This window comes from Elephas maximus, chromosome 1 (assembly GCF_024166365.1).
Source record: "Elephas maximus indicus isolate mEleMax1 chromosome 1, mEleMax1 primary haplotype, whole genome shotgun sequence".
Classification (NCBI taxonomy): domain Eukaryota; kingdom Metazoa; phylum Chordata; class Mammalia; order Proboscidea; family Elephantidae; genus Elephas; species Elephas maximus.
The window spans coordinates 90,639,108-90,654,148 of NC_064819.1; the positions used below are offsets into that span (position 1 = coordinate 90,639,108).

Consider the following 15,041-nt stretch of genomic DNA (forward strand, 5'->3'; position numbering starts at 1 on the left):
CTGTAACTTTACTTTCCATGTTGTAGGCACTTGGATACGGTTGGATGAAAGAGTGACTAGTAAATGACATCATTTCACTGATTTTCTTGATGGTCTGTTACAGGGTCCAGTTTTTGTCTATATGAGGTTATACTCTTAAATAAATGCCATGGCATTGCAGGATGATGAAATGAGTATTCAAAATGTCTTCTTGACTTTGTCTTTTACTAGGATTAAAAAATCTAGGTCTATTACTTTAGAGGATCTATGTTTCACTGACATTTTATATTAATTTTTAAGTATCGGTATATGCACGTATTTCTGGGGAAAGGATCCATAACATTTACCAGTTTTTATGTGAACCTCACTATCTTAGTTATCATGTGTTGCTATAACAGAAATAACACAAGTGGGTGGCTTTAATGACCGGAAATTCATTTTCTCACTGTTCAGGAGGCTAGAAGTCTGAAATCAGAGGACAGGCTCTAAGGGAATACTTTGTCTCTCTCGTGTTCTCTCTCTCTCTCTCTCTACCAGCTCTGGGGAGAGGTCTTTGTCTCTTTTTAGCTTCTGTTTCTTGGTTTCTTGATGATCTTCATGTGAGGATTTATCTATCTTCCCCCATTTCCCCTTGTGCTTCTTCTTTGCTTGCTTAATCTGCTCGTTTGTATCTCAAAACAGATTGACTTAAAACACACTCTACCCTAATACTGTCTTATTAACATAACAAAGAAAACCCATTCCCAAATGGGATTATAACCACAGGTATAGGGATTAAGATTTACAATGCAAATTTTTGAGGGATACAATTCAATCCATAACTCCCACAAAAGTCTAAAAAACATCCTAATTTAGACACAGTGGTACTCAACATCTTGTCCATGAACAATCGGTCAACAAACTTATTTTAGCAGGCCCAAGGATGTGATATAAATGCTTATCTTTTGCTTAGCTGTTACCAGTCTGGGACAAGATAAAGGTTTACTTGCTTATCCTCACTCTCAATTCTATGTATATCTCATTGTGGGCTGGTAACAAACAGTTCACAGAGCAGCCTTAGTCCACAGACCACACTTCTTGTAGCATGGGACTCCAGCCCAGTGCCGTCGATCATAGAGTTTTATTCTAGCACTTGGTGTCAGGTGGAAAACAGGAAATAACCAGTTGTTAATGGGGCTTCCATTTCCAGTAATATGGTAGGCTGAGTGTTAAGGTTGCCTCTTCCACTAAAAACAACTAAAAATCATAGCTAAAATATAGAAAGCATCCAAAAAGCATAGAAGAACAAACAAGAGAATAATCATTTAGACCAAAATATAAATGTGGGCAAGAATTCAGAGAGAAAAGTTGTGTTTACCCTGAGGGCATTTGCCAAATCTGGAAAATCATAGCTTTGAATTTCTCGGGCTCACAACCTGTAGAAGACAGGAGATGATGCCCAGAGCTTGTTCAGGTGGGGAGTGTAATAGGAGACTCCTCACCCTGGAAAATCTGGGAAACCAAAAGTTCATACCCTCCGAGTAAAGTGAAGCAGAAGAAAATCTGCTTTAACCACTAATGCAAGAGTATTCTAAGGAGATTTGCCTTTGAACCAGCAAAAAAAAAAAAAAAAAAAAACCTTTGTGTCTGAGAATTTGTAACCATCAGACAGCCTCTCTTGTGTTTGTTGTCCAAATTCACTTCACCATCGTGAGCCAAAATAACCTAAAGTCATGAATTTAGTATATAATAGGCCAGTACTGGTGGTGACCCAAAACACAAATCTCTAGAGAAATCCATGTTTAACCTACATGTCAAAAGAATTTATAGAAATAATTTCACAAGGAAAAAGAGCATCTCATAGCAAGAAATACATATGTAAGAATGGAAAAAAAGACGACATGATTGAGAACCAGAAGAAACAATAGACAGTAAAAAGAGTCTCATAAAATTTCAATTTTAGAATTATGGGACAAAGAATATAGCGTAACCATGGTGATTATGTATAAAGAAAAAATGACAAGCTTTAAAATGCCTGCAGAACATAGGAAACTATAAATTATATAAAGAAGGAGTCCAAGATGGCTACTTAGACTGACGCACTAGAACTTCTCCCTACATCAAAGACCCAAGAAACCAAGTGAAACAGATAAAATGGCAACCTTGGGACCCTGAACATGAAATGGAAGGATGAAGAATTAGACTAAGCTCCAAGTAGAGAGACAGGAAGAAAAGAGTGAATGCAGAGAGATACAGACCCTTGGTACCTTGCCCACCAGCTCAGCACAAGGTGGCCATTTTGGGACAAAGCATGCAGTGTTCCTGGGTGAGGAGCACAGGAAGGCAGCTATATGGAACTCACAACAGGAGGAGGAGATACTGTGCAAACAAACCTGGAATGAAACTAGATAAGCAGAACACAAGCCAGGGCTAAAAAGGGAAATTACAGGAAAACAGGTCAGGAGCTCCGGTGAAGAGAGAGAGCCAGGAACTGGGGAAGGGACTACTAACCAATGGCAAGGCCTGACTGTTTGGCCAGGAAATACCCACTGAATAGTAAAACCGCAGAACAGCAACTGGAGGCCCTCCCTAGCCAGCCTCCGTGTACTACCCCCCATATGTAAACAGCCAACCAAAGCTGCCTGGGGTGGCCAGGCAGGAGAACACCCCTGCACCTGTGACCAGTGTGGGTGAGCCCACACCCACTGTCCAGACACCAGTGGGAGTGCGCCTGCACTCCAGCAATTGATGGGAGCACACCCACTTCCCAGCGAGTAGCAGGAGTATGCATAAAGTTGGCGACTGACAGGACAGTGCCTGCTGCCCAGTGACTGGCAGGAACACACCTGCAACCTCACGACTGTAGCAAGCACACCTGCAGTCAGGCAACCAGTGCATGTGCAGCCTGGCAACCAGCAGTAGCACCCCCGCATCAGCTGCCCAGCCTCCAGTACAATCCCTCCAAGCCCACACAGTAACGGAAAACATACCACGTGCCATTCCCCAGCAACCAACAGGTGTGCCCTATGCCCAAGCCCAGCGACTAGCAAATGCACTTCTGTGTACTCTTCCAGCATCCACCCGGCACAGCTCGGCAGGCACATCCCATCACCAGTGAAGACCAGGTACATCCTGACAGACTCCAACAACAAACAGGCACTCCGTGTGTCAACAGTCAATGACCACCTGGCTGCAATGTCACCCATCCTACACACAACCAGTTCCTGCAGGCAGACCCCAGATGCACAGAGACCCCTTGATCTCCCACCACCTAATGAGACACCAATTTGTGCCCACATAAAGGGCCTACCCTGTCCATTTGGATAGCATTGCTAACCCGTGGCTAGGAAGACAACCTGTTCTGCTCTCCCGTGAATGGATTAACTGCTAGCACCAACCCAGAAGGATCCCACAGTCATACAAGGACATGGAGGAAGCCAGACATTCCAACACTTGTCACCACAAAATAAAAAATCCAGACAAAGCAAACAAACATACAATCAATAAATAAAATAACACCTCAGTGCCTTGGAGACAACAGAAAATATCAAATTATATAAAGATGCAAGACATTGCTCAAACAAATGACCAAAATAAAGGGGCAGAAAATTTTCCTGATGAAGAAATGCCAATGGAGATACTGATAAGGAATTCAAAAGATTTACATATAGAGTCCTCAAAGAGATGAAGGAAAACACAGACAAAACTCTAGAATAATTCAGGAAAACAACACAAGAACATAATGACAAATAGACAATTAGAAACCATACAAAAACAGCAACTAGAAATTCAGAAGCTGAACAATAAAATATCAGAAATAGATAACTCAATGGCAGGACATAGAAGCAGAATTGAACCAATGCAAAAAAGGAGCAGTGAAATAGAGAACAATCTCTTGATACTAATTTATTTGAGGAACAATCAGAAAAAAGAATAAAGAAAAATGAAAAAAGCCTAAGAGTTATGTGGGACACTACCAAGAAGAACAAGCTATGCATGATTGGAATTCCATAACAGGAAGAGACAAGAAAAAGCACAGAGAGAATTTTTGAAGAATTGCTGGCAGAAAACTTCTCTGATATCATGAAAGATGAGAAGGTTTCCATCCAAGAAGTTCAGCAAACCCCATATGGGATAGACCTCAAAAGAAAGTCACCCAATACTCAATACAGGGAAGGTCAGCTCAACTGGACTGGACCAAAAGCAAAGAAGTTTCCAGGATAAACTGAATGCTTCGAAGGTCAGCGGAGCAAGGGCGGGGGTTTGGGGACTATGGCTTATGGGGACTTCTAAGTCAATTGGCAAAATAAATTCTATTAAGAAAACATTCTGCATCCCACTTTGAAGTGTGGTGTCTGGGGTCTTAAATGCCAACAAGCGGCCATCTAAGATGCATCAATTGGTCTCAACCTAGCTGGATCAAAGGAGAATGAAGAACACCAACGTCACACGATAACTATGAGCCCAAGAGACAGAAAGGGCCTCATGAACTAGAGACTTACATCATCCTGAAACCAGAAGAACTAGATGGTGCCCAGCCACAACCGATGACTGCCCTGACAGGGAGCACAACAGAGAACCCCCGAGGGAGCAGGAGAACAGTGGGATGCAGACCCCAAATTCTCATAAGAAGACCAGACTTAATGGTCTGACTGAGACTAGAAGAACCCCGGCGGTCACGGTCCCCAAACCTTCTGTTGGCCCAGGACAGGAACCATTCCTGAAGACAACTCATCAGACATGGAAGGGACTGGACAATGGGTTGGAGAGAGATGCTGATGAAGAGTGAGCTACTTGTAACAGGTGGACACTTGAAACTGTGTTGGCATCTCCTGTCTGGAGAGGAGATGGGAGGGTAGAGAGGGTTAGAAACTGGCAAAACAGTCACGAAAGGAGAGACTGTAAGGAGGGAACAGGCTGACTCATTACGGGGAGAGTAAATGGGAGTGTGTAGTAAGGTGTATATAAGTTTATGTGTGACAGACTGACTTGATTTGTAAACTTTCACTTAAAGCACAATAAAAATTATTTAAAAAAAAAGAAAGAAAGTCACCAAGGCATAACATAAGCAAACTTCCAACGCCAAAGACAAAGAAAGAATTCTGAGAACAGCTCATGAAAAATGAAATATCACATACAAAGGACAACAGTAAGACTAAGCTCTGATTTCTTGACAGAAACCATCCGGGCAAGGAGGCAGTAGGGTGACATATATAAAACCCTGAAAGAAAAGAATTGCCAACTAAGAATCATATATCCAGCAAATCTGTCTCTCAAATTCAGTGGTGAAATTAAGGCATTCCCAGATAAACAGAAATTAAGAGAATTTGTAAAAACCAGACCGACCTTACAAAATATATTAAAGGGAGTCCTTCGGACAGAGAACGAATGACACCAGATAACCTGAGACCAAGACACACCCCAACATCACCCAGATACCAACTCAAAAACTCTCAAAATAAAGCTACCAAGCTGAAAACAGGGAATTAGAAATGTCATTCTGAAATTGATGACAACTTCAAAATCAAAAGGGGTAATGAATGGTGTAATTATAGAACTCCCATATGGAGTGGAAGTCAAGGCAATATCAAAAAATAACAGACTGTTTTAAACATAAGATGATAAAGGTACACCTCACAGTAACCACAAAGAAAATTCACAAACCTACCCACCAAAATAAAGAAGAAAATAAAAAAGACCCAGTAAACACAAAATCAACAAAAACGAAGGAAGGGAAAAGATGATCCACGAACAAAAAGAACTCAGCACAGAAGGTTAAGTGGAACAAAGAAACCATCAACACCACAAAAAAAAAAAAAGTAACAAAATCACAGCAGTAAATTCATATTTATTGATAATCACACTGAATGGAAACAGTTTAAATACACGGGTTAAGAGACAGAAAGTAGCAGAATGGGGGAAGAAAAACCATGATCCCTCAGTATGTTGCATACAAGAGACACACCTTAGACACAGACATCAACAATCAACAAGACTAAATTAAAAATCAAAGAATGGAAAAAATATATCAAGCAAACAGCAACCAAAAAACAGCAGAAGTGGCAATATTAATCTCTGATAAAGCAGACTTTAAATCAAGCTCCATCATAAGACACAAGGAAGGACATTATATAATGATTAAGTGTTCAATCCACCAAAAGGACATAACGATAATAAATACTTACGCACCCAATGGCAGAGCTCCAAAATACTTAAAACAAAGCCTAACAGAAATGAAAAGAGAAATAGTTCTACAATAAGAGTAGGAGACTTTAACACATTACTTTCGGTGATGACTTTAACACATCACTTTCGGTGATGGAAAGAACAACAGGAAAGAAACTCAACAAAGACACAGATCTAAATAACGCAATCAACCAACTTGACCTCATAGACACATACAGAGCAGTCCAACCAACGGGAGCACTGTATACATTCTTGTCCAGTGCACATGGATCATCCTCTAGTATAGATCATATTCTAGGCCACAAAGCATCCTCAATAAATTCAAAAATATCAAAACAGTACAAAGCATCTTCTCAGATCACAACGCAATAAAATTAGAAATCAGTAACAGGAAAACAAGGGGAAAAAATTGAATACTTGGAAACTGAACAACAACATGTTTAAAAACCACTGGGTAATAGAAGAAATTAAAATTTAAATTTAAAAAATTCCTAGAATCAAGCAAGAATGAAAACACAACATACCAAAACCTTTGGGACACAGCAAAAGCAGTGCTCAGAGATCAATTTATAGCCATGAACGGCCACATCAAAAAAGAACAAAGGGCCAAAATCAAGTCCTTACCCCTACAACTTGAACTAATAGAAAAAAGGCAGCAAAAGGAACACACAGTCACCAGAAGAAAGGAAATAATAAAGAATACAGCAGATATAAATTAGAAAAACAACTGAAACAATCAACAAGACTAGGATCTGGTTCCTTGAAAGGATCAATAAAATCAAGAAACCACTGTCTTAATTGACAAGAAAAAAAGGAAAAGATGAAAATAAACCAAATAAGAAATGAGATGGATGACATTACAATAGACCCAACTGAAAGAAAAAGGATCATAAAAGAATACTACAAAAAATTAAGTAAGTATACTCCTACTAATTTGAAAACCTAGAGGACATGAACAAATTTCTAGAAACACACTACCTACCTAAACTAACACAAACTGAGGTAGGAAATCTGAACAGACTCATAGCAAAAGAAGAAACTGAAGAGGTCATAAAAAACTACCAACAACAAAAGACCCTGACCCAGACTGTTTCACTGGAGAATTCTTCCAAACATTCAAAAAAGAGTTGTCCCTAGTATTACTCAAACTATTCCAGAACATGGAAAAGGAAGGAATACCCCTGAATTCATTCTATGAAGCCAGCATAACCCTGATACCAAAGACAGGGGAAGACACCACTAGAAAAGAAAATTATAGACCAATATCCTTCATGAACATTGACATATAAGTTCTCAACAAAATTCTAGCCAATAAAATCCAACAGCATATTAAAAAAATAATAATACATCACAACCAAGTGGAATTTATACCAGATAGTTCAACATTAGAAGAGCAATCAACATAATCTACCACATAAATATGACAAGGAAGAGGATCACATGATCATCTCAATCAATGCAGAGAAGGCATTTGATAAAGTCCAACACCCATTCCTGACAAAAAGTCTAATCAAAATAGGAGTAGAAGGGGAATTCCCCCAACATAATTAAGGGCATACAAACAAAACCAACCCCAATGGGTCTGTTGGTTTTTCATACTGTGGGGGCTTAAAAGGTGCTGTGGTGCTAGAAGCTATGCCACTGGTATTCAAATACTACCAGGGTCACCTATGGCAGACAGGTTTCAGCTGAGTTTCCAGACAAAGACAGACTAGGAAGAAAAACCCAGCAGTCTACTTCTAAAAAGAATTAACCAGTGAAAACCTCATGAATAGCAGCAGAACACTGATATAGTGCCGAAGATGAGTGCCTGAGGTTGGAAGGCACTCAAAATATGACTGGGGAAGAGCTGCCTCCTCGAAGTAGAATTGACCTTAATGATGTAGATGGAGTCAAGGTTTCAGGACCTTCATTTGCTGATGTGATCTGAGTCAAAATGAGAACAGACAGCTGCAAACATCCATTAACAACTGAAACGTGAAATGTATGAAGTATGAATCTAGGGAAATTGGAAACCATCAAAAATGAAATGGAACATATAAACATTAATATCTTAGGCATTAGTGAGCTGAATTGGACTGGTATTTGGCCATTTTAAATCAGACAGTCAGTCATGTGGTCTACTATGCCAGGAATGACAACATGAAGAGGAATGGTGTCACACTCATCATCAAAAAGAATATTTCAAGATCTATCCTGAAGTACAACCCTATCAGTGATAGGATAATATCCACACACCTACAATGAAGACCAGTTAATACAACTATTATTCAAATTTACACACCAACCGCTAAGGCCACAGATGAAGAAATTGAAGATTTTTACCAATCTGCAGTCAGAAATTGATTGAACATGCAATCAGGATACACTGATAATTACTGGTGATTGCAATGCGAAAGTTGGAAGCAAAGAAGAAAGATTGGTAGTTGGAAAATATGGCCTTGGTAATAGAAATGATGCCAGAGACCGCGTGATAGAATTCTGCAAGATCAACAACTTATTCATTGCAAATACCTTTTTCAACAACATAAATGGTAACTATACACATGGACCTTACCAAGTGGATACACAGAAATCAAATTGACTACATCTGTGGAAAGAGACGATAGAAAAGCTCAATATCACCAGTCAGAACAAGGCAAGGGGCTGACTGCAGACCATCAATTGCTCATATGCAAGTTCAAGTTAAAACTGAAGAGCCAAAGTATGACCTTGAGTATACCCCACCTGAATTTAGAGACCATCTCAAGAATAGATTTGACACACTGAACGCTAATGACTGAAGACCAGACAAGTTGTGGAAGGACATCATACATGAAGAAAGCAAGAGGTCATTAAAAAGACAGGAAAGAAAGAAAAGACCAAAATGGGTGTCAGAAGAGACTCTGAAACTTGCTCTTGGACATTGAGTAGCTAAAGCAAAAGGAAGAAATGATGAAGAGCTGAACAGAAGATTTCAAAGAGTGGCTCGAGAAGACAAAGTATTATAATGACATGTGCAAAGACCTAGAGATAGCAAACCAAAAGCAAAGAACATGCTCGGCATTTCTCCAGCTGAAAGAACTGAAGAAAAAATTCAAGCCTCGAGTTGTGATATTGAAGGATTCTATGGGGAAAATATTAAAAGACACAAGAAGCATCAAAAGAAGATGGAGGGAATACACAGCATCACTATATCAAAAATAATTGGTCAATATTCAACCATCTCAGGAGGTAGCATATGATCAGGAACTGATGGTACTGAAGGAAGGATACCAAGCTGCACTGAAAATGTTGGCGAAAAACAAGACTCCAGGAATTGACAGAATACCAACTGAGATGTTTCAACAAATGGATGCAGCACTGGAAGTGCTCGCTTGTCTGTGCCAAGAAATTTGGAAGACAGCTACCTGGCCAACTGACTAGAAGAACTCCATATTTGTGCCCATTCCCAAGAAAGGTGATCCAACAGAATACAGCTCCCATTGGCTGTTGGAGGAGAAAATGCAGCCAGACTCCTGAGCCTGCTCTGAACACTCATGCAGCCCTGCTCTCCCAGGACTCAAGGTGAGAGTCTCCAAACCATACACTCAGTGAAGGATGACCTAGGTTCCTGCACCCTGACCAACTAGTAAGTGGCAGAGCACACGCACAACACCAAATCCAATGACCAGGGAAACATCCTGTATACCCATGACCAGGTGACCAGCAGGACAGATTCATCATCTCACAAAAAAAGCTGCCCACATCTTCAGCAGCACCACAAAAACAATGAACAGGCTCCTGGGCTCACACACCTAGTAGCTGTTCTGAGCACCTGGAGACAGGAGGTAAGAGCTTCAACAAGGCCAGATTAACAACCAGAGTAGCACACATGCGAAGTCTCCTTGGACATATCAAAACAAAAATTCAGGATGCAATAAATAAATAAATGTAATAACTCAGAGACAATAGTCAATATCAAATCACATAAAGAAGCAGGATAAAATGGTTCCAGCAAGCAATCAAAACAAAGAACCAGAAAACCTTCCAGAGAAAGATAAGACAATGGAACTACCTGATAAAGAATTCAAAAGACTGGTATACAGAGCTCTCCAAGAGATCAAGAAGAAGATCAGGCAAAACACAAACCAAACCAAGGAACACACAGACAAAGCAATAGAAGAGTTCAGGAGAACAATACAAGAACAAAACGACAGAATAAACAGGCTGCTAGAAACCATAAAAAAAAAAAAAACAGCAACTGGAAAATCAAAAGATTAACAATGAAATTTCAGAATTAGACAACTCAACAGAAGATCATAGAAGCAGAATTGAGACAACGGAAGTCAGAATTAGTGAGACTGAAGAAAATCCCTTGACACCAATTTGTTTAAGGAAGAATCAGAAAGAAGAATGAATAAAAATGAAGAAAGCCTAAGAATTATGTGGGATACTCTCAAGAGGAGAAACCTGTGAGTGATCAGAGTTCCAGAACAGGGGTGATAATGGAAAACACAGAGATAATTGTTGAAGATTTGCTGGCAGGTAACTTTCCTAATATCTTGAATGATGGGAAAATATCTATCCAAGAAGCTCAATGAACCTGGATGGCTTCACTGAGGAATTCTACCAAACTTTCAGAGAAGAATTCACATCAATACTACTCAAACTATTTTAGAGCATAGAAAAGGAAAGAATACTCCCAAATTCATTTTATGAGGTCAGCAAAACCCTGATACCAAAGCCAGGCAAAGACACCACAAAAAAAAGAAAACTATGGACCAATATCCCTTATGAACATAGACACAAAAATTCTCAACAAAATTCTAGCTGATAGAATTCAACAGCACATCAAAAAAATAAACAAATAAATAAAACACCATGACCAAGTGGGATTCATACCAGGTATGCATGGGTGGTTCAACATTAGAAAATCAATCAACATAATCTACTACATAAATAAAACAAAAGAATCACATGATCGTATCAATCAATGCAGAAAGAGCATTTGACAAAGTTCAACACCCATCCCTGAAAAAAACTCTCAGCAAAATAAGAATAGAAGGAAAATTCCTCAACATAATAAAGGGCAATTATACAAAACCAACGGCCAACATATTTCTAAATGGAGAGAGACCGAAAGCATGCCCCTTGAGAACAGGAACCAGATAAAAAAAGGATGCCCTTTATCACCACTCTTATTCAACATTATGCTAGAAGTTTTAGTTAGAGCAATAAGGCAAGAAAAAGAAATAAAGGGCATCCAAATTGGTAAGGAAGACATAAAACTATGCCTATTAGCAAATGATATATCTTATGCACAGAAAACCAAAAAGAATTCACAAGAAAGCTACTGGAACTAATAGAAGATTCCTGCAAAGTAGCAGGATAAAAGATTAACACATAAAACAGTTGGATTCCTCTATACTAACAAAGAAAACTTTGAAAAGGAAATCACCAAATCAATACCATTTACAATAGCCCCCCAAAAGATACTTAGAATAAAACTAACCAGGGATGTAAAAGACCTATTCAAACAAAACTACAAGACACTACTGCAGGAAACCAAAAGAGACCTACGTAAGTGGAAGAACATACCATGCTCATGGATAGGAAGACATAACATTGTGAAAATATCAATACTACCCAAAGCAATCTACAGATACAATGCAATCCTGATCCACATTTCAACAGCATTCTTTAATGAGATGAAGAAACAAATCACCCACTTTATATGGAAAGGGAAGAGACCCCTGATAAGTAAAGCATTAATGAAGAACAAAATGGGAGGCCTCACAGTACGTGATTTTAGAACCTACTATAAAGCCATGGTAGTGAAAGCAGCCTGCTACTGATACAACAGAAACATAGACCAATGGAACAGAACTGAGAATCCTGATGTAAATTTATCCATCTATAAGCAGTTGGTTATTTGAAAAAGGCCCAAAATCCATTAAATGGGAAAAAGACAGTCTCTCTAACAAATGATGCTGGCATAAATGGATGTCCACCTGTAAAAAAAAAATGAAACAAGATCCATACCTCACCCCTTACACAAAAACTTAATCATAGAAATTTCCTATTGTTGTCGTTGTTAGGTGGCACGGGGTCAGTTCCGACTCATAGCAACCCTATGTACCACAGAACAAAACACTGCCTGGTCCTGTGCTATGCTCACAATCATTATGCTTGAGCCCACTGTTGCAGCCACTGTGTCAATCCATCTCGTTGAGGGTTGTCTTGGTTATCTAGTGCTGCCATAACAGAAATACCACAAGTGGATGGGTTTAACAAAGAGAGGTTTATTTTCTCACAGTCTAGTAAGTTACAAGTCCAGATTCAGGGTGTCGGCTCCAGGGAGAAGGCTTATTCTCTCTGTCAGCTCTGGAGGAAGGTCCTTGTCCTCAATCTTCTCCTGGTCAAGGAGCTTCTTAGGCACAGGGACCCCAGGTCCAAAGGACACACTCTGCTTCTGGTGCTGCTTACTTGGTGGTATGAGGTCCCCAACTCTCTGCTTGCTTCCCTTTCTTTTTATCTCTTGAGAGATAAAAGGTGGTGCAGGGAAACTCCCCTTACATTGGATCAGGGAAGTAACCTTAATAAGGGTGGTGTTACAATCCCACCCTAATCCTCTTAACATAAAATTACAATCACAAAATGGAGGACAACCACACAATACCGGGAATCATGGCCTAACCAAGTTGATACATTTTTGGGGGGACATAATTCAATCCATGACAAGGGTCTTCCTCTTTTCCTCTGACCCTGCACTTTACCAAACATGATGTCCTTCTCCAGGGACTAATCCCTCTTGACAACATGTCCAAAGTGTGTAAAATGCAGTCTCGCCATCCTTGCTCCTAAGGAGCATTCTGGTTGTACTTCTTCCAAGCATTCTAGTTGTACTTCTCTTGGCAGTCCACTGTATATTCAATATTCTTTGCCAACACCACAATTCAAAGGTGTCAATTCTTCTTCGATCTTCCTTATTTGGAAAACCTGGTGGTGTAGTGGTTAAGTGCTATGGCTGCTAATCAAAAGTTCAGCAGTTCGGATCCACGAGGCACTCCTTGGAAATTCTACGGAACAGTTCTACTCTGTCCTATAGGGTCGCTATGAGTCAGAATTGACTAGATGGCAACGGGTTTCAGGTTTTTTTTTTGGTTTTGGGTCAGGCACACCTTGGTCTTCAAAGTGACATCTTTGCTTTCCAACACTTTAAAGAGATCCTTTCCACCAGATTTGCCCAATACAATGTGTCTCTTGATTTCTTGACTACTGCCTCCATGGGTGGTGATTACGGATCCAAGTAAAGTGAAATCCTTGGCAACTTCAATATTTTCTCCATTTATCCTGATTTTTTTTGTTTGTATCCTGATGTTGCTTATTGGTCCGTTCGTGAGGATTTTTGTTCTCTTTATGTTGAGGTGTAGTCCATACTGAAGTCTGTGGTCTTTGATCTTCATCAGTAGGTACTTCAAGTCCTCTTCATTTTCAGCAAGCAAGGAAGGTTGTTAATGAGTCTTCCTCCAATCCAAACACCTGAGGGCAGCCTCTGGCTAATAGCCAGGAAGGAACTGAGGCCTTCAGTATAACAGCCCCAAATGAACTGAATCTTGCCGACAGCTACATGAGTTCGGATATGGATACTTCCCCAGTCAATTCTTCAGGTAGGACTCCAGCCCTGGCTGGCACATGGATTGCAGCCTTGTGAGAAATTCTAAACATACGACCCAGCTAAGCCGTGCCTGGACTCCAGACATACAGAAAATGTGAGATAATTAGTTATGTGTTTTTTTATGCTGCTAAATTGGTGGTAATTTGTTATGTAGCTGCTATGGATTGAATTGTGTCCCCCCAAAATTTGTGTCAACTTGGCTAGGCTATGATTCCCAGTACTGTGTGATTGTCCACCATTTTGTCATCTGATGTGATTTTCCTCTGTGTTGTAAATCCTACCTCTATGATGTTAATGAGGCAGGATTAGAGGCAGTTATATCAATGAGGTAGGACTCAATTTACAAGATTAGGTTGTATCTTGAGTCAATCTCTTTCGAAATATAAGAGAGAGGGGAGCAGAGATATAGAGGGACCCCCTACCACCAAGAAATAAGAGGTGGGAGCAGAGTGTGTCCTTTGGGCCCAGGGTCCCTGTACTTAAAAGCTCCTAGACAAGGGGAAGATTGTTGACAAAGACCAGAGCTGACAGAGAGAGAAAGCCTTCCCCTAGAGCTGGTACCCTGAATTTAGAGAATAAACTTCTGTTTGTTAAAGCCATGCATTTGTGGTACTTCTGTTATAGTTGCTATACAGTAGCTATAGATAACTGATACAGCCTCCCACAGTTTTTAATGGGTTAAATGGGGCTGTTTAAACCTACTCTCATTCCTCTCCCCTATGGCAATGTTCCCTTTCTTGAAGACAGGTATCCTGCTTTGTCTTTACTATCATAAATGTCCATTTCATTTTCTGTCTTAGTTGCTTTCTTCTCACATCCTCCAGGAAGCCTCAGGTAGGGAACAGCAGGCAGGGTGGGAGGAAGTGTAGGTGGATGCTAAAAATCATTTGGAAGAAGGTATCTTCCAGGCCTGTGCAGTCTGAGCTCTCAGGTTGTGATATATAACAGTGATGAATAAGCCCTGTCTGCCCCTTTCTGAGTTTTCCTCCTCCAGCCTTCTAGATGGCCCACCTCACACTCCAAGTACAAACACCATTGATTCCCTATAGCCCAGATATGACTCTCCCTTCCCCTGCTTCCCCGAGCAAACACATACCATCAGCCAACGTAGAGCCAACTTTCCCGTCACTTCAGACCCCATCACCTTTAAGGTCTGAGAAATGAGTAGACTCTTGGCCAGTCTCAGTGTCTGCAAAGAAAGAGAAGCTGGTCAGAGCCCACAAGAGAAGGTGACCCTTAAGGAGGTGTGGGAGTCAAT

General features: G+C 40.2%; 1 protein-coding gene across 13 annotated transcripts in view; it reads right to left on the bottom strand.

Moving 5' to 3' along the window:
* The window catches only part of LOC126074692 (HLA class I histocompatibility antigen, B alpha chain-like), a 42,552-nt gene that overhangs the window by 15,239 nt on the left and 12,272 nt on the right, over positions 1–15,041 (bottom strand). For 9 of the 13 annotated variants that reach the window (XR_007517099.1, XR_007517081.1, XR_007517069.1 and 6 more), the window contains one exon: positions 14,880–14,972. Coding sequence is in view for 9 of the 13 variants with exons in the window: in XM_049882248.1 (XP_049738205.1) it covers positions 14,914–14,972 (59 nt within the window). In the remaining 4 variants the exon portion in view is untranslated. Of the gene's footprint in view, positions 1–11,563; positions 12,117–12,387; positions 13,859–14,879; positions 14,973–15,041 lie in introns of those variants that run through there. The other 4 variants (XM_049882156.1, XM_049881726.1, XM_049881604.1 and 1 more) reach the window with 4 other exon arrangements.